At 33.3% G+C, this 20,143-nt stretch overlaps 2 protein-coding genes across 2 annotated transcripts in view; both read left to right on the top strand.

Annotated features, from left to right (window-relative positions):
• LOC127868310 (uncharacterized) overlaps positions 1–20,143 on the top strand; it is a 525,576-nt gene that overhangs the window by 480,362 nt on the left and 25,071 nt on the right. The window lies entirely within an intron of this gene.
• LOC127868308 (uncharacterized) overlaps positions 1–20,143 on the top strand; it is a 501,779-nt gene that overhangs the window by 461,450 nt on the left and 20,186 nt on the right. Inside the window, exons 10-18 of the mRNA XM_052409946.1 lie at positions 882–953; positions 1,487–2,016; positions 3,088–3,177; positions 4,012–4,080; positions 4,454–4,540; positions 5,586–5,758; positions 6,442–6,650; positions 7,041–7,128; positions 7,569–7,668. Of these exons, the coding sequence (XP_052265906.1) occupies positions 882–953; positions 1,487–2,016; positions 3,088–3,177; positions 4,012–4,080; positions 4,454–4,540; positions 5,586–5,758; positions 6,442–6,650; positions 7,041–7,128; positions 7,569–7,668 (1,418 nt within the window). The remainder of the gene's footprint in view (positions 1–881; positions 954–1,486; positions 2,017–3,087; positions 3,178–4,011; positions 4,081–4,453; positions 4,541–5,585; positions 5,759–6,441; positions 6,651–7,040; positions 7,129–7,568; positions 7,669–20,143) is intronic.

Consider the following 20,143-nt stretch of genomic DNA (forward strand, 5'->3'; position numbering starts at 1 on the left):
AATGTGCCCCATGCATTGGTTAAAAAAAAGAAGCTCAGGTTTACATAAAAATCCATATCAGGGCATAATTGCTTGGCGCTTATTAAAATATATAAACACAAATAAATGTTGTTGAGTGCTTGATTTTTCAATAAAATCTGCACATACTACTATTGTGTTGTTCAAATAACCATATGTTTGTTCATTATCATGCAAAATATAACATAGGCATCTTTTATGTTATAGTTTATACTGCGCTTTTCAAAAAATAATGTCAGTCTCAGCCTTGGGCCATTGTTCTCAATCTCCTTTGCGGGCACAATTTCCTATAAAACCCCACAAGTGCATGTCATAGTTATAAAATACCCCCCCCCCCCCTTCCACAAGAATTTCCCTTAGAGATGGTTAAAGCAGTTTAAACAGTAATGGAAATCTTTCCAATCTAGCTTTAACGTATTCAAATTATTTATACAATATAGTAAACTAGTGAAAAAAACTTGGCTTAACCACAATGACAACATATATGAGCCAGTCCCTAGGGAAACTGGGCTACGTATCATCCCAGATTAGCCTGTGCAAGGACCACTTTTCCAGCTTTAATGGCATTTTTTGTTTAAAGGAAGTCACTTCTCAACAAAAATCCAGTCTCTGCAGAAAATGTCTTCCCTGATTAGCTTGTTTGGAATGCTTAGGCTAATCTGGAGCGTTACTTTAGGCACATGCATTAATCCCCGTTTTCCAAGAAACTGACTTAAGTTTAAAATAGCTTTAAGACTCTAAATGAATGTTTTTAATAGCTTTTAATATCCTCTTTTTATGTATCAGATTTCCAAATATGAATTCTAATATCTTCACTTTGCTAGCATATGTTGTAATTTTACTTTTAATATTCACCATTTTAGGAAGAAAAAGAAAAAAAACAAGCAAGTTTCTAAGTCCCCAACAAAACTGAAGCTTCCCAGTCCTAGCCCAGGGTAAATGAAAACTACATGTTTACTTCAACTTGTTTGAGTACAAATGATTTCTAGTAAAAAACAACATTCTACTGCATTTTTGAAATATTTTTTAACACAGATTGTGATTTGATTTTTTAAATCAGGAAATCAACAGACACATTTTATATATCAGTGTTTTGTTTTCGCATTATTTTTTAGGACAATATGGACGTTATAATTATTTAATTCATCTTTGTAAATTCAATGAAAAGTTGTAATCTCAATGTTATTCCGACAGTGAAGGAAACTGCTTGAGTCATTAATGAAGTTTTTCACAAGGGACTTCCATCAGAATTTAATTTGTTCATAGCTTGTGTTGGATTTTATTCATTTCAATTCAAAATTTAAATTCAAGATTTCTGGAAGAAATTTGACTTTCAGTCAGCACTCATATAAGAGTTAGATGAAGTAAAGTCTCAATAAAATTAGTAAGAGCCTAAAAAACTTGAATTTTAAATCCAACTTTTCAATTAGACTTGTGTCCTAAAATTTTACTTATCTGGGGAACCCAGGCGCAGGGGTGAAAAAAATGAGGCCACGAGGTTAGTGTCTCCTGTGAAAAAGAAAAAAGCTGGAAGAAGAGCATCGCCAGAGTTTGAGAGGGAATCCAGAGTTGAAAAGGTCTTAGGGTCCCGACGACAGATAAAGTCAATGTCGCCGAGTTTTGAAAAATCGTTGTCATTTTATGCGGATGATAAAAAGGCCAGGAAAGCAGAGCAAAAGAAGAAGAAGAAAGAAGCCAAAACTCTTGATAAGTCGAACAACACCTCGCTGGATAGGTCACGCGGTTATGAGAGCCGTGACAGGGAGCTGAGTCCGATGTCGGACTTGAGATCAAACTCACCCATGAAAAAGAAGAAGAAAAACAAAAAGAACAAGGACAAGGATAAAGATAGCGATCCATCTCCTCTAAGAGAGGATGTTGTTAAACTAAAACAGAAGGAGGATAAAACTAAGGCAAGAGATAGGTCTATGTCGCCAGTCCCTATGAAGTCCTTGGAGAAAAGGAATCTGGATCGATCACATGACCGCAAGGAATTAGGTAAGCTCAAGCAATGTTTTTGCTAATTTAAGAGCATTTATAAGGAAGTGTCCTAAAAGAAATAACCTTAATTATTATTATTCAGCAAAATTGTCTTTTTTCCACAACAAAAATGTAGTGATTGTATGTATAGGTCTGTAAATAAAAGACAATTTAATTTTTCAGAGCTCTGTCCGAAAAGAAGTCCAGTGGATAAAAAATTGTAAAAAAAAAGTTTCATTGGAAAATTAAAACCCCCCCTTCTGTTGATTGTATCAAAAGAAACCAGGAGCATTACAAAATCAATGTTATGTACTGGTTGGAAATCTCTGGTAGTTTATGAATTGGAGGTGTCTATTTAAACACTGTTTTGTGTTTTACTAGCTCACATATGAGATGTACATGGTGAGCTTGTGTGACTGCCTTTTGTGTGTTGTTCGTTGTTATTAAACTTGTTATTCATAAACATCTCCTAAGCCACTCGGCAGATTTTAACAACACTTTACAGGCATGGTCCACGGGTGACCATCTTTGAAAGTTGTACAAATCATTCTGGTCAGCTGAATGTGTAGGTCACTTAGCTTACAGCTTTTTGGTATTTGGTTTGTGACATCTTTGTGTAAGTCCATTATTCCACTTTCCCAAGGTTTTTATGCAACTTTTTCAGATATTGAGATGATTTTTGGTATGTGAGTCTACCTTATTGACCTTCAGATGAAATGTGAGTTTCGTTGTGGTCCTTTGATTTTTGGTGAAGTTATGGCCTTGGACTAAACAATTTTCTCTATAATGGCTGCTGTGTGGCTTCAAAGTGCCATAGGGGGCATTCTGTTTTACACAATGTGTTTCACAAACACAGATCTTACTGATAATAAGTATGTGACATCAGATTGTGGTCCTCTACAAAGATTGTTCAAATAATGCCCCAGGGTTGAAGACTGGCCACACCCCATAACAGAAGTGAGTGATATTGAACCATCTGGGCCCACTTGTTTATCATGCCAAGTTTTAATCAGATAAGTTTGCAATGGTTTGTATAATCTCTATATGGCTGCTGCATGCATTACAGCAATAGATACTGGATATTTTTAGAACCAAGGGGCAGATCACCCATGGGTGGTAAGATGTCAAAGTCACCCGTTCCTCCAAGAAGGGCACGATCACCGGACCCAGCGCCCAGAGGTAGATATTTTTATGTTGTTGTTTTTTGTTAATTGTAGAAATTTACTTGTCCAAAATTTCACCATTAGTAAACAGTACAGTTTTCCTGTTAAGCTGACCTTTTTTAAGTACTGTTTCCATCCAACAGTGTGTAAAATTTGTTAATTGATACATGCATTGTTATTTAAAAAGATAGTTTACACTTTAGAAGATGGGTGTTTGAATCATTAAATCTAAATAATTTAATAGCAATAAGGTTATCATGTTATCTGTGGGTTAGAATGGTGATAACAAAAATGTCTTTACAACAGATGAAGATGTTTTCTGTAGTCGATTATCTCAAGAATTTTTCTAGCGGAAATCCTGAAAATTGTCAGGACTTTGCCCTCACAACAGGGAACACTAAAAATAGCTTTCATTTTAGCCCATATTGCATGCTTAACACATCAGCATTAAAAAATCTAATCCTTGCTTGTACATGTAGGTGTTTATCGCAACTGTCGGTTATTTGTTGGTGTATATTGACAATAAAAGTGTTTAAGTCTTTCATACACACTTATATTTGCATTTATTTCTGAAGTACACTAGTGGAGGATCGATAGGAAATTTAGTTTGGGCCATAAAACATAAATGCAGTTGGCTTTTTCAAAGTAACCACATGGAAAAACCTCGCTGTCATGGCAAAATTGTTGTATGCTCTAAATAGAATAACAGTAAAAAGGTAACTGCTTCAAATTTCATGTTATGATCAGTGATTGGACATGCTAATGACATTTTTTGTACAATAAAGGCTAAGTGTGCTGTTTGTTTTAAGTTAAAAAATTTAAATCCTAATCAATGATATTTATATTGCAGTGCAAACGTCCAGTTCTGCATGTTCGGTTGACAATATGCTACATGTATGTAGTGGAGAGTCCTTAAATGGTATGTTTTTGACAGACCGTATGTTCTTTTTACAGATACTTTCTTTGTACTATGAAACATTATTGACTTAGTCGTTGTGTGTAATCATAAGTTTCTTACTTTTTTAAAATTATACATGATTGTTGTGTTGAAAGCTGTGCAACCCTTGACAAAGTTCTACCTTATACAAATAATCTAAAAAAATCATTCTTAGTGATTGATACAGAGGTTTAGCTGGAAAATTTAATCACAGGCAGAACTCTGTATGAAAACATGTTATTGTCAATTTTGTTATGAAGATTAGTTATGTGCATGATGTGTATACATTCAAAGAAACTACTTTTAATGTTCATGTGTTTAGGTAAGATTTTATTATTGATTCTATTGTCAACAGAGTCTTCTGTTGATATGATAAACGTGGATCCTTCTGACCATAGCAATGTGGAGATGGGGATGCTAGAAGATGAAACTGCATCCAAAGGTACCAGTACTTTTTTGCACCGATGATGCAACCAGAAAATATAGTTAGGGACTAAGCTAGGATTTTTTCCACATCTGTCTTGTTATTGCACTGTATTATTAAAGCTGAAATGTGAAAACTAGCAGTAGAGAAATCCTTTTCATTTGACTTGAACAGCAAAGCGAATTTTACATCATCAATCGGATTTTACAACATGTCTACATTATTGAAGGACATATGAGATCCTATATTGGGATTAAGTTTTAAGGTTTTCGCACTTTTAGCAACCTACGGTCCAAAAAGCTCTCTCTTTTTGTATTGTGTTTCTTATAGATCACAGAAAACTTGGCTGTCATTAAATAATCATTACTATTTGAAACAATTGTAAACAAAAGGCATTTCAGCTGGTATTGTTTCAACTCACATTTATCATCAATAAATAGCTTTTTCAATAATTACATGCACATCATAAATACTTGGGTAAAGACTGTAAAAGACATTTCTGGATATGATAGTTTTTAGATTTTGCTTGAAAACATTAAATTAAAATGTCATATTACGAACAATGTTTTCACCTGTTTATTCATGTTATGAAAACATAAGTTCTAAATGACTCTTAAGAATGACATTTAAGGTATTAGCCTTAAATGAACACAAGTATTCAAACAAAGCATGTTTTGCTCTTTTATGCATTTTTTCAAAAAACAATAATTAAATGGGGACACTTCAAACACAGATTTTGATATGTGTCTTGACCCTTAAGTGAGATGTCTGTGTGCATCAAATTCGAGTGTACTCAAATTTTTATATAGAGCATGTAACAAAACTTCCGTACCATTAATATGAAATCATGTACATGAAGAACTTATTATTAATTAAAAAGATAAGAATAAGAACACATATCAATGACTTTTCAACTTGTCTTAGCTATAAGAATTTAATTACTTAATGGATGTCAACGAGGAAACGCTTACAAATGAAATGCGAGGCTGAAGAAGCAAAATATTATGAGGACAAAGAAAGCTGTCCAACTTTAAAGTGAACTTATATTAACTGCTGTCTACAGCTCCAGCATTGCCGATTGGGCAGCAACACAATGTGGTTCTTCGGGAAAAGCATAAGCCAATCAGCTTTGTTGACAAAGTGAGATTGATGCGACAGCATAGGCCTTCCATGCCCCTTGCCCCTGAAAACAGGAAAGCTTGGATTAGAAAACTATGCTCCATTTTCCAAGTGGAGGTAAAATGTGGTGTATCAATTTTGTGATTTTGATAATCATGTTTTTTTTCACTTTTCTTCTGGTTTATGCCATATCCATTTCAGTAAAGGTTGAAGGTCATTTCACTGTTTCTTAAAAATAGATCAAAACTAAATAACTAAATATTCTAATAACTCAGCAAGTACATTATTATTAAACATACTGTACATATTTGATTTCAGGTTCAATTTATACATTCTGACTAAGCTTTGGATATTATTTGGGGTCAGTAAGACCACTGTGAAGGTCTTTGTTACTAAACATAGCAAAATAATGTAAACTCATTTCTATAACTCTAAAGGATACTTTTTCTTAAGGATGTTTTGCATCGAACTTTGTGTGACTATAGCCTGTATGAAAACCTTGCCTTGTATTGCATATGTAAATACTTTTATTATTTATAATCTAGATTTGGATTTAATTTGCATAAAAAATCTATGTATCTATAAAAGATATTCTTCCTGAAATACGTCCATACTGTCGTTATACCATACTACTTAGTACTAACAGGAAATCTACATTAAACTATCAAAGCAAAAGAAGAACTGCACACTATGTCTTGTTTAGTATTATTTATGCAGAGTATTTAATAGTGGTTTAAAGTATGTTAATGATTCACAAGCATATGCTAAAAAATGTAATTTCTGTATTGTCAATGTTTTAGGACATGCGAAGGTTCCAACAAAGCTATGGCATTCACCTCCAAATGGCTCAGCTGGAGCAGAACGTCTGGGACATGGTGGAAGAATCAGAATCTGCGGTTAAAATTACGGAAAAGTTTTTCCGGCCGTTAATGAAATTGTCAGACGATAAAATAAAAACATGTCTCGAAATCCTGAAAAGATTAGGTCTGGCAGAATATAATGAGAAAGTGTAAGAAGTTCTTCTTAAAATATAAATCTACAATATCTACAAATAATCTACAAAGAATCATGACCCATCAAATTTAATAAAAACCAAGACAGGAACAAAGTCCTGTATATAGTGTCAAAGGATAATATAATCTCTTTTTTCAGTTGGCCTATTTTATAAAAAGATCTACTGGTTCTATATATCACGTTACATGGTTAACCAAAATCAACTGATTTAATTGTATGTAAAAAAAAATGCGATATTTCTGATACAAGCATCCATTGATGTTAGTACAAATAAACTATTAAAGGTGTTTGTGATACCTGATTCATATTTGCAAAGAAAAACACATTAAAAATACCCTAACTTGAGACCAACTTGATTTAAATAATTGATTTAACCCACTTTTAGGAAGGAATTTTCACCGGTATTTTTAAAAAAGAGGAAAGTTGAGGATGCCTGTGAGATGGAAGAAAGAAATGGAAATGAAGATCTACTGGTAAGTTGTGTAAATTCAGTTTTTGTAATGCTAAAAAAGTGCAAATTGATACCACCAAAGTATTTTGTTATTCAACCGAGTTGGCAATTTAACAGATGCAATTCATAAAATGGAAGTTTTATGTTATCACTAGTTCAATCAATGTTGTTGACAAATATAAATGATTTAAGAATGTTTTGCATAATGCGCTGAGTATGTCAATTAATGTTATATAAATAGCGCTGGAATAAACATTTATATTAATTGTCTTGCTATATTAATATACATGTGTTAGAAGAATGAGTCTCAATTCAGGGTATTTAAAGGATTGGGGAGAATGGACATGGGCTTCGTTCTTGAGAAAAAGTGAAACCAAAATGAAAGATGTAAGCTTATATCTAGCAACAAGTTTAGGTACATTGTCATAGATAAGCTGAGTCATGTGACTTTCTTTTCTTCAGGACAAGTGCAACAAAATGGCTGAAAATTTGAAGGCATCTCAAGACAGGTGTTCTAAGCTGGAAAAAGAAAATTCCGAATTGAGAAATAAACTCGCCAAAGGTATGTGACCGATGTATATTGTTTGATAATATTATTTATGCTCTCACTTGTGAGAAAATAAAGATTTGGTTTGTCCATCTGTCCCCGTGTATCTATGTTCATAGACTTTATAACGCTTTATTAATACAGTATAACTTCTAGAGTTCTGAAACTTTATAATCATTTTTAGCTCGGCTGTTTTCGGAGAAAACCCGAGGTATTGTCATAGCCAGATCATCGTGTTGTCCGCCGGCGTCGTGCTAAAATCTTGATATTTTGCTCTATTATCAAAGTGCTTTCACCTACAACTTTGAAACTTCATATGTAGATGCACCTTGATGAGTTCTACACGCCACACCCATTTTTGGGTCACTAGGTCAAAGGTCAAGGTCACTGTGACTTCTTAAAAAAACAAATCTGACAAGCTTTCAATTATTCAAATCTGCATCCGCAGCTGAGATTTGGCACCTGTTAGGCGGTGATCTTGTTATCAAATTATTGTAAGTTTGTTTTTTAGCTCACCTGAGCACAACGTGCATGGTGAGCTTTTGTGATCGCTTTTGTCCGTCGTGCGTTGTGTGGCGTCAACATTTTCCTTTTTAACACATTTATTGTCCAAACTGCATGAAACTTGGTCAGAAGATTTGTCTCAATAATATCTTGGACAAGTTTGAAAATGGTTTCGGTTGGTATAAAAACATTGCCGCCAGGGGACAGGGCATTTTTCCTTATATGGCTAAAGTAAAAAATTATGAACACTCTAAAAGTCACATTTATTGTCCAATCTTCGTGAAACGGTTTCTTGAAAAACATGGCCTCAATGGGGCGGGAATTTTTCCTTATATGGCTATTTATTACTTTAGTAAAACACCCTAGAGACCACATTTATTGTCTGATCTTAATGAAATTTGGTCTGAGGATTTGTCCCAATGATATCTTGACAAGTTTGAAAATAGTTATTGATGTTTGAAAACATGGCTGCCAGGGGGCGGGACATTTTTCCTTATAATGCTTTAGTAAAACCTTGTTAACACTATAAAAGTCACATTTATTGTCCAATATTCATAACACTTGGTCAGAACATTTTTTAATGCTATCTTGGATCAGTTCAAAAAAAGTTCCTGTCTGTTTTTATGCCCCCGGTAGGGTGTCATCTAGCAGTTGAACTGTCCGTCAATCTAACTGTCCGAAAACTTTAACATTGTCCATTTCTTTTGCAATATTGAAGATAGCAACTTGATATTTTGCATGCATGTGTATCTCATGGAGCTGCACATTTTGAGTGGTGAGAGCTCAAGGTCATCCTTCAAGGTCAAAGGTCAAACAACAAATCCAAGAGATGTAGCTTTAAAGAGAGATCATTTCTATTTATCATTTGGCAGTTACAGACCATTTTTACACGGGAAGTAATATTTTGTTTAGGGATATAATAAAAAAATCAAAGCGACGCAGTAGGGGGCATTGTGTTTCTGACAAACACATCTCTTGTTGGAGAGATTTTTTGCTAGTTGTTTATCTTGCAAAATCTGTTGTTGTTTCACTTTGCATGGAAACACTGTCTCTTTGAGGGTTAGTTTTACGGAAAAATAATGTTCTTTTGTTGCAACATAGAATTGGAGACATGTTAGTCATTGCATAAAAACTTTTATACTTCTCTGTTGCAACATTTTTCATATATTCAGATCTAAATTAGTCTTTCAAAGCTAAAATGTACATGTTTAAGATTCTTGAATTAAAAGTTTACATATATGTACATCAAAATTAAAGTAAAGATACTTAATAAATCTACCCTATATCAATACAATCATATTAGTGCATTCCAGAATGATGTAATTGACAATCTTTTGGTATTGAACATTATTAATTTTGCAACAGTTAAAGTCATTTTACACCGAAACATAACATGGCGTAAGTGGTTGGGAGGGTTGGGAGGGGCTGAAAGCATCTCATTGTTTTGTTTCTGACAATTAGTTGTCATAGTCACATGTCTGCACGCTTAATCACATGTGATTTGCAAATGAGTATTGTAGGGCTGCAGTTTGCATGGATTGTTGTCAATCACTCGTTTTGTTTTACTTTTTGTGGTTTTCACTGCTTTGCAATAGGCAACATTAAGAAGTATGATGTTACATAGCCTGGGCGTGGAAAATCATACAGACTATCATTGCCGATTGTAGTACTGGCTAAAAAATACCTTTTATGACAGGTCATGTATAGAACGTTAATCAAAATAGTGACCATAAATCACTACAAATGTCTGGGTTGATCATTAACCCATTTATGCCCAGTGGACTCTCCCATCGTTCTAAATTGGATCAATTTATTTCCTAAATTAGGGATGTTTAGTATATTTATTTCTATATTTAGAACAATTCTTACAGAAATTCCTTTAAGCAAACAGCGTAGACCCAGATGAGACGCCGCATCATGCGGCGTCTCATCTGGGTTTACGCTGTTTGCAATGTCCTTTTTTCAGGACGCTAGGCATGAACGGGTTAATATAATTAATGCACGTTTCTGATCTAATTGCCTGTATCTAGTTGTAATTACCATGATATTGATAAAATTTAAACGTTTTTTTCATAAATTAACATTACATGTTTTATTTTTATCATTTAGGTTATATATAATTATATCATTATCATCATTAAATATTCTGAAAATAATCTAAATTATCATGATTACTTTAAAGTAGAATTTTTTAATTTTTCTCATTATTTTTAATGAATTTCCACATTTGCTTGATTCAAAATAAAATGTATTAATAAGGGTTTCAGTTTTTAATTTTTATCCAATTTTTAGTTCGATAAAATTTAAAGTACTAACTACATACATGTATGTGAAATGCTCTTGAGTTCGTTTCCTGGGCCTAGAACCAGTACTTGGGTGTCTCTTGGAGATTTCTTAAGAATGCTCCCACACTAGGGATCAAACCAGTGACCTCCAGATCATTAGGTGAACACCACATCCATTACACATCAGCGACCTTTAATTAGTAAATTACTTTAGTATTGCAGCATTATATAATATAATGTTGCTACATATTTTTGGAAAATGATTAATGTGCAGTACTACATAAATCTAAATGCATACAATTTTAATTGTGTATATTGTGTGATTATTAGTTACAAATTCACGTTTTACAGGTATACTGGATTATGAAAGACTGATAAACATAAAATTGACAACTCATCTCCCCAACGATACTTTGTGTGGCTCATTCTCAGAACAAACCCATAGTCAGTGAGAAAACTACAGTGTAAAAAGACCACTTGATTGTGACAATTATGGCTAACCAAGCAAATGTTATCAATTAAAATAAAGAAAACTTCCAGTTCAATATACATTTTATACCAATTATGACATTGACCAACACAGAAAATAATTATAAGGTTGATTTTCCCAAAATTGACTGTTTCAATTGGATACTGTTTTAAGCTTCACTCTACTTTGTCTGAAAATAAAAGTCCTAAATGATGTAATAGAAACATACATATTTAATTTTTAGTTTTACAAGTATATATATATATACATATATTATTATATCTTTTTATCGATGGTCAATCAATTTAAGTTTAACTAATTTTTTTTAGTACAAAAAGCACTTTTCCCTGGCATTTGTATTTATAGTAATTGCATATTTTATTATTCTGACAGCATTTATAAACTGTGTTCATGCAAGCATGAACACGGTTTCATTTTTTGAGTATTTAAACAAGAGGGCCATGATGGCCCTGTATCGCTCCACTGCTGAAACAAAGGCTGAAACAAATTTCTCTGCATGTGCAAATACTTAAATATAGGCCCTATTTAAGCACACGTACACTTTATTGACCTTCTGGGCTGGGTCAAATTTAACCCCAGGGGCATAATTTGAGCAAACTTTGTAGAGGACTACTATATCTCACTTCATACAAAATGTAGTAGCCCTAGGTCCTAGAGTTAAGGACAAGAATATTTTTTAAGTTTTCACAAAATAAGCAAGATATAAGCGTATATAATGTTCAATTTTGTGACCTGCGGGTCAGGATCAAATTTGACCCAAAGGGCATAATTTGAACAAACTTGGTAGAGGACTATACGATGTTATTGCATACCAAATTTGGTAGCCATAGTCCGAATGGCTTTCGACAAGAAGATTTTTATAGATTTCACAAAATAGGCGCTTTATAAGCGTTTATTCAGTTTTGTGAACTCCTGGGGCAGGGTCAAAGTTGACCCCAGAGGCATTATTTGAACAAATTTGGTAGAGGTTTATTAGATGTCACTACATACCAAATTTGGTAGCCCTAGGCCCAATGGTTATGGACAACAAGATTTTTAAAGTTTTCACAAAAAAGGCCCCATATAAGCGTATGTTCAGTTTTGTGACCCCGGGCAGGGTCAAATTTGACCCAAGGGGCATAATTTGAACAAACTTGGTATAGAACTATTACATGTCACTACATACCAAATTTGGTAGCCCTATGCCTTATGGTTAAGGACAAGAAGAGTTTTAAAATTTTCACAAAATAGGCACTATATAAGCATATAATTGATTTTATGGCCCCCGGGGCAGGGTCAAATTTGACCCCTGGGGCATAATTTGAACAAACTAAGTAGAGGGCTATACAATGTCACTACATACCAAATTGTGAAGCCCTAGGCCTAATGGTTATGGACAAGATTTTTTTTAAAGTTTTCACAAAATAGGCATTATATAAGCATATGTTCAATTTTGTGACCCCTGGGGCAGGGTCAAATTTGACCCTAGGGATTAAAATTGAACAAATTTGGTAAAGGACTATTAGATGTCACTATATACCAAATTTGATAGCCCTAGGCCGGATGGTTATGGACAAGAAGATTTTTGAAGTTTTCACAAAATAGGCCTTATATAAGCATATGTTCAATTTTGTGACCCTCGGGGCAGGGTCAAACTTGATCCCAGGGGCATAATTTGAAAAAGCTTGGTAGAGGACTATAAGATGCATCTACATAACAAATTTGGTAGCCCTAGGCCCAATGGTTATGGAGAAGAAGATTTGTAAAGTTTTCACAAAATATACCTTTTATAAGCATATGTTCAATTTTGTGACCCCCGGGGCAGGGTCAAATTTGACCCCAGGGGCATAATTTGAACAAATTTGGTAGAGGACTATTAGATGTCTCTACATACCAAATTTGATAGCCCTAGGCCCAATGGTTATGGACGGGTTATTTTGAAAGTTTTCACAAAATAGGCCTTATATAAGCAAATTTTCAATTTTGTGACCCCCGGGGCAGAGTCAAATTTGACCCCAGGGGCATAATTTGAACAAATTTGAAAGAGGTTCACCCCCAGGAACATTCCTAAGAAATTTCATCAGAATTGGACCAGTAGTTTAGGAGATGTTTAAAGGAAAAGTTAATGCACGGACGCACGATGGACACAGGACCTTTGGCCAGTGGAGCTAAAAATCAAATTAAACATTTAGTTTTGATGTAAAATCAGTTTTTATATGCAAGTGTCTATTTCACTTATAAATTAAAACAGCATATTATACATTATTGAAAAGATTATTCCAATCTTGATGTCATATTTCAACTTTGCATAGTGTAGATAATTGAACATTGTATTGAACTGTATGGGCAGCTATATTTTTTAATTTATGTATGTTGTTTGACAACTTTTGTTGTGAGTTTGTTGTCAAGATAAGTTGTTAAGAAGTGTTTTGTTTATTAGCGTTTTGTTTATATATTATTCAGTTATTTGGAATACGATTTGCTCATTGAATTGTCTTTTGAAAATTGAATATTGAACTCGAATAATTTTGATGTAACGACTCCTTGATGTAGTTTAACTTTTTCTGTGAGAGGTTTAGGAGAAAGCCGGACTGCAACGCCAAATAGAAAAACACCATTTATTTACAAAGAAGGAATGCAGTCAAATATACAAATACAATATACAAATTACTTAAAATCACTTATACACAATTTAAGTCTATAGAGCCACTCGCTTTGAAAGTAAATATTTATTTACTTGAACTGTAACAAACATAATTATTAAATTGATATAAATTAACAGACTTAATTCTATTGCATTTAAATTCATAACTGACTTATCATTGAAACTGACAAAAATTCTGAATAAATAATTATATTACCATAAAACAGTTAAGTATTTGAAACTTGAAGTAAAACAAATTGAATCAAATATAATGTAGTAAAATCAGTTTCTTACCTGCAACGCCAAATAGAAAAACACCATTTATTTACAAAGAAGGAATGCAGTACAGATGGAGGTCTGCATTTCCTTTTTATACTAGTTTGGTGTACCCTAGGAATTTGTTGCATAATTGGCGTTACCAGGTGGTTATAGAAAACCAATACAGAAAACATTTGTTGTCAAATCAAATCCACAATAAACAACACTATTATAAAGAAACCTTGATAAAAAGTAATACATATTGCATCATGAAAATGTTTGTTGATTTGCATGGAGTGTTGTACCAATACAATGACAAAGGCTACGAGACAAACTTGTTAATAACAACCAGTAATCTTATATCAGTAAGAATGCATTATAACAGGTTTCTTAGTTCAAGTAACTGCTTATTACAAATGTCTTTGTACATGGATCCACAAGCAGCTGTGAAACTGTAAAGTTATGCAATAAGCTTTATAAGCATTATTGAGAAAATTGGAAATATGCAATAAGCTTTTATAATCATTATTGATAAAATTAGAAAGTTTCAATATTAGTAACAACCTGGGGGGCAAAGGGACAAATCCCTATGAAAGTTGTATTATACAAAATGCATTATTTCTACCACAAGTAGACCATATAAGGCCTACTGCTACTAAATAGGCACTGGTATGAATTTGACACTGTTTTTGATGCTCATACAAAACTTTAATTATTACTTCACTTTAGTATATTAAATATTTTCAAGTTTTTGTTCAACATTTTTTGCAAAAGAGTGTCTTAATGCATTTGAAAATATACTTAAAACAAACTAAAAATGCATTTTAACATACCTTTATCCTGGTAAAGTGTATTTGGGATGAAAAAAAATACACTTGAAGAGTATTAATGCTGGAAAAATGCAGAAAAAAATACATTTGTTTCTGTTAGAAGTGTGTCTGGTCTGCATTTTTAAGTGTATTAAATGCACATCAAATGCAGATAAATGCAATGCCAATACTGTTACATGTATTGTAATGGACATAAAATGCACTTGTTCTTGTAATTAAATGCTTTAGTGAATTGATATAACCTTTTATAACATTTTAACAATTAATAATACCTTTTTATATAAATTTTCTTTTGAAATGTGACACTTAATTGATTTTTGCACCACTAGTAAGAGAAATAATTTGTGCTCATAATGCTTTATCATTACACTATATTATATCATTTGTTGTATGAAAATTACCCGTAAAATTCATGTGAAAGCTCAAGAGATCAATAGCAGCGTGCTATACCCTGCTCCTTTTTACATGACTTGATGGTATTTAGTCCCCAATTCTACATGGCCAAGGGCAAATTAATGTGCAGATTTGACAAATAAGTCATAACTGGGATCCAATAGGCAGACTTCATATTACTTGTATTTAATTTAAATCATGATCTGAATTGCTCTTTGGCAAATCTTCGTTGGTCACAGTATTCAACTGAATTTTGTTCACGTTGTAGTGATTATATTTTCAATATTTATCAGACAACATCTTTCTTCAAAAGTTTAACATGATTGCTTGGTTAATTTAGAAACAAGATCATGCATCATAACATAAAATGAAAAAATGTGTAATAGTAAAAATGGCAGCAAAAAAGCACTAGATTATCTGCCTTAAATCTGAGAAGTTATGTTGATGTATTGGAATTTCTCATAAATAATGTGTTCCATAGTTGTATAATTGTATAGTCACATGCATGAGTGTTGTCAATGTCACAATACCAATTAAAGCCTATAATTTACTAAAACAATTTGAAGTTTGATGTGTGTTTTTTTCAAAATCTGTTATATATAATTATATATATATATTGTTGAAAAGTTAACATGCAATAAGTTTACTGTAATTAAGTGACAAATAGTTTTACTGATTTGGTTGGATGCATATATGCAGATATATCATGGTTTGTGCAGAGGACAGTAGCAAAAACAAGAGCTGTCTCCGTAGGATGACATACGCCCCCGATGAACGCTTTGATAGAAGTTATGAGCATTTTTCAAAACCTAAACGCCGACCCTAAGTTCAAGGTCAAAGGGGTCAAAATTTGTGTGTGTATGGGAAGGCCTTGTCCATATAAACATGCATACCAAATATGAATGTTACATTTGAAGCGACATAGAAGTTATGAGCATTTTTTCGAAACCTAAATGCAAAGTGTGACGGATAGACAGACGGACAGTGCGATCACTATATGCCCTCCTTTGGGAGCATAAAAATGTGTTTCAAATTGTTTTGGTAAATTAGTAATGTAGTTAAAAGAACAGAATCATCAATTATAAAGTTATTGATTATAAAGTGTTGCTGGCATATTTGATGCATTCATCTAGCTATAAGAAGGTCCCTGTTTTATCCCCACTGGCACTGAGCGAGGGTTCTCAAAATCTTTAAACAATATGAATAAGTACATATAGGGTCGAGAAAGCCTTGTTGATATGGGGGCTAAACACCTGAAATCAAAGCGACCCAGGTTAAAGGCCGAGGCCAAATAAATAAACCAGAGGCCGCATGAGCCTGCTATACTCTGAATAAGTAGTGTTTCTTCTCAGAAAACTGGCTTAAGTGTCTTACTAAGCTTTAGACTTTGAGTTTCAGTGCAATCTATCTAAAATAAATGGGTTAAATTAAATAATAATTTGTAAAAAATAAACATTCTGCACAAATTCAATTATTTACTTTACCTGTGTGCATGAATCATTTCAGTCTTGATGGTTAGTGAACTATGTCAATAGCACCATAGCTATGAAACACTTGTATTTTGAATATTTCAATGTTCCACAGAAATGATGCTGATGATAATTCTACACGATCATGACATGAAAAATGATGAATTATTAGATATATTTCTAAATTCCATTTCCACCAACAATTCGGTTATTCCACTACCAGTTCACATGCTTCGTACACAGTTGAAAATAACACTATTCCACTCAACAACCGTGACACATGTACTCAAGTTTTCAACTTTTTGCAATTAAAATTGTCTTCTACTGTTTTTGTTGTTGTTGTTGTACTTTTGAAAGTAGTTCGAAAGATGGCGACTATTAACCCAGAGATTGATTTATGAAATAAATCGTCTGCTGATCCAGAGTGGCAATGCTTTACTATAGTCTCCAAATTTATCATATTTCAAGGATTCAATGGTGAACACCTATTCATGCCCTACCATTATCTCCAAAAGATAAAACCCGAACAATAGTGTAAAGTGTAAAACATGACTTCCTGTCAACTATGACATTTTTTAGAGAGTTCAGCCCTACGTGAAACGATTATTTAGTTTACTGTAACCTATATGTGTTGTACTTGATATAATAACTCAGAACATAAAGCCCACAATTTAAAAAAATCCTCAAACAAGTTTTGATTTTTATGAGAATGTTATCAAGAATTGTTCTGCAAATTGAATTGATTGACATTACCAGACAGAAAGTGGACACCAAAACACATGTACAACAGATACATGTTTATCTCACTTTTACAGCTAATTCGGTTATTAAAGCCCAGTTGATTAAATCTAGTATAATCCACGGCACGTGCTACGTTGTAAGGCTACGTTGTAAACAAATGTAGTTCCTTGTATATAACAACGAAATGTTATATTGATGTTATAAAACTTTTAGATTTGCAATTCAATATGAATAAAATTATAATTAATTACGCACGACTCTTTGTCACAGAACGATATTCGGATTTTGAAAGATGATTATTTGATCAGCGGTTATTTTTGGAAAACGGAGTAAAACACTGACCTTGGTCACACTACAGTCATTATCATAGTATGACACAACTCATGAAAACGCGAAATTATTCAGTTAAACTAATTTTGTTAAAATAAAAAGGTTTTCTGAACAAATAGTGGGATAAATAGAATAATAGATTAGTGTTTATTATTGATCAGGTTTATCATGCTCGGCACGAAAAATATTTTGTTTTCTAAGCCTCGCATAATAAACCTGATCTATAATCAACACTTACCTATTATTCTCTATATGCGCATAGACATTTACTACTCATAGTACTAGGTTTGTTCATATCAGATACTTGACAGTGATGGTCATCTTAACAAGTGTTTGCATTATGAAATATAAACAGAAAAATACACCAGCAAATGTTAATAATTAAAATTATGAACACTACACTACAATATAGTATCTAAATATAACAAGTGCTGTCTCTAAACAGTAATTATGTATTATAATATGGGAAGGTGAACTCTGCCTTCAGGACTGTTCAAACTACATTGCATTACTTTGGTTAATCAAGAAGCATAGTTTATTGTGTAAACGTGAGTTCCAACCATGACTATAACTCTGGGGCCGTGATTCATATCCAACATGTTACTGATAGAATTTAGAAACAGGAGTTCGTTTCAAGGAGCCTAAACTGTGAAAAACACAAGCTTAGAAGACATCAGTACATAATGGCCTTTTTGATATTGATCAGTGTCTGGAGCTATGGCCTAGGAATCCTAGCCTACAGTAAGAAGCGCTATGGCCTACCAATCCAAGCTAACAGGAAGAGGGCGGAGAACAGGAGGTCTAGGGCGAGAAGTGTGATTACCGCAGATGTGTGAATCAAGAAGGCTCGTACCTGGGTTAGCGGAGGCATTTGCCAGTGCCACCAAGCCCTGAAGGTTCTGGAGGTGCATGTTACTAGAGACATCGCCTGCAAGTACACCGGCATCTACATCAGTAACACGGGTATAAAACAGCCAAACAGTAACAGAATGTAATAACCTCTCTTAATGGGACCAACATTTACATAACCAACATGTTCAACTACTTAAATTGTATGTGTGCCATGTTTTGATGTTTATCCTGTCACATGCCTTTAAACCAGCCCGATAACCAGGTAACCTAATATCCTAAAAGATATTAGGTTAGTTGACCACGTGACCTCGAATATCCGTCAGTTGCTCTCCGCGCATGCCTTAATTATTGTCTATTAATAAACTATACTGTTTTTCTATTACAAAATACAAAATACATGTAAAGTACTGTTTATTTAAACATTATTATTTAAAGAGCATAATTTCGTTTTTGTGTATTGAGTTAATAACAATATTGTTTTTTGCGCTTTGTATTTTATACACTGTATTTTGCATGCGGGAATGTAAGTACCGTGTAACACAACCATGTTTTAAGCTTGCATACAAGTTTACTCACGTGATTTCATGGCTAACGTCGCCTCCAGTATGGTTTGTTTGGTTGGAAACTTAACCAATCATTTATTTAATGTTATTTGATTGCAGCTATTAAAAATGATGGTTTATGATGGAATTAAACTGTCTTATTCCTTGTACATATTACGGACTAAGGAAAATATATATTGTGTTATTATTCAACAAATGTTCTAACATTTCAGCTTCCTTCGTACATTAAACGTTCATATAACTCTTATGTGTGATTTGGTACAGTATTATTTCTATGCATGTTACTTACTGTTACATTTTAAGTCACAATATGTGCTGAATTATTTTATCTGATGTTGTGTATTGTTGTAGATTGTCTACTTTTATTGTATTTTATATCTCCTCGTTTTACTTTTGCCGCTGTTTTTTTTTTGTGTCACTAAAATTGTTGTGATGTTTATCCACACACCCCACAATATAATTGTTAAATTGTAGCTTGATTTTATTTTATCTTAAAAAGCGTTGTTGTTTGTTATTGCGTTAATATTTTTTAAAAGTTAGGTACACGTTATTTCCTTGACTAGTGAAACAAATCCTATTTTGATATTTCAGTATCCGAGACTTAAAACAATTTCAAATTATGTTTTTTAATTCTGTATCTGTTTCATAATAACCTTGCATTATATTGGTGGTCAAAATAACAGGTGTATTGCTAATTCTCACAATACACAGTATTAGTTTTCTTGCAGTTATGGTCTGATGTCAGGCCAGTTCACTATCCAGAATGTCCCAATGAATGTTTGTGGATTTCTTATAAATAGAGAATAATAGGTTGGTGACGGGGATGGAGAATGGTTATCTGGCAAGTCGGAGGAATTTATCGGGTGAGCCGAATGCGAACCCGATAAGATCCTCCGACGAGCCAGATAACCATTCTCCATACCCGTCATCAACATATTATTCTATTTATCCTGTCACATTTTCAGCATTCTTTGAAATGTTTCTAAAATATCTAATTTTCGAGTATTTTGTTTTTAAATACTAAATATGGGAAAACCCACGCACGAGCAAAAACATTGTGACGTCACGTCATGCACAAAGCGCTTAGGCTAGCTTCCATCTTGTTAAACAACACAGAAATCGAGTTAATCGTTATTAACTCAATACACAAAA

The sequence above is a fragment of the Dreissena polymorpha genome, chromosome 2, assembly GCF_020536995.1.
Source record: "Dreissena polymorpha isolate Duluth1 chromosome 2, UMN_Dpol_1.0, whole genome shotgun sequence".
Taxonomy (NCBI): domain Eukaryota; kingdom Metazoa; phylum Mollusca; class Bivalvia; order Myida; family Dreissenidae; genus Dreissena; species Dreissena polymorpha.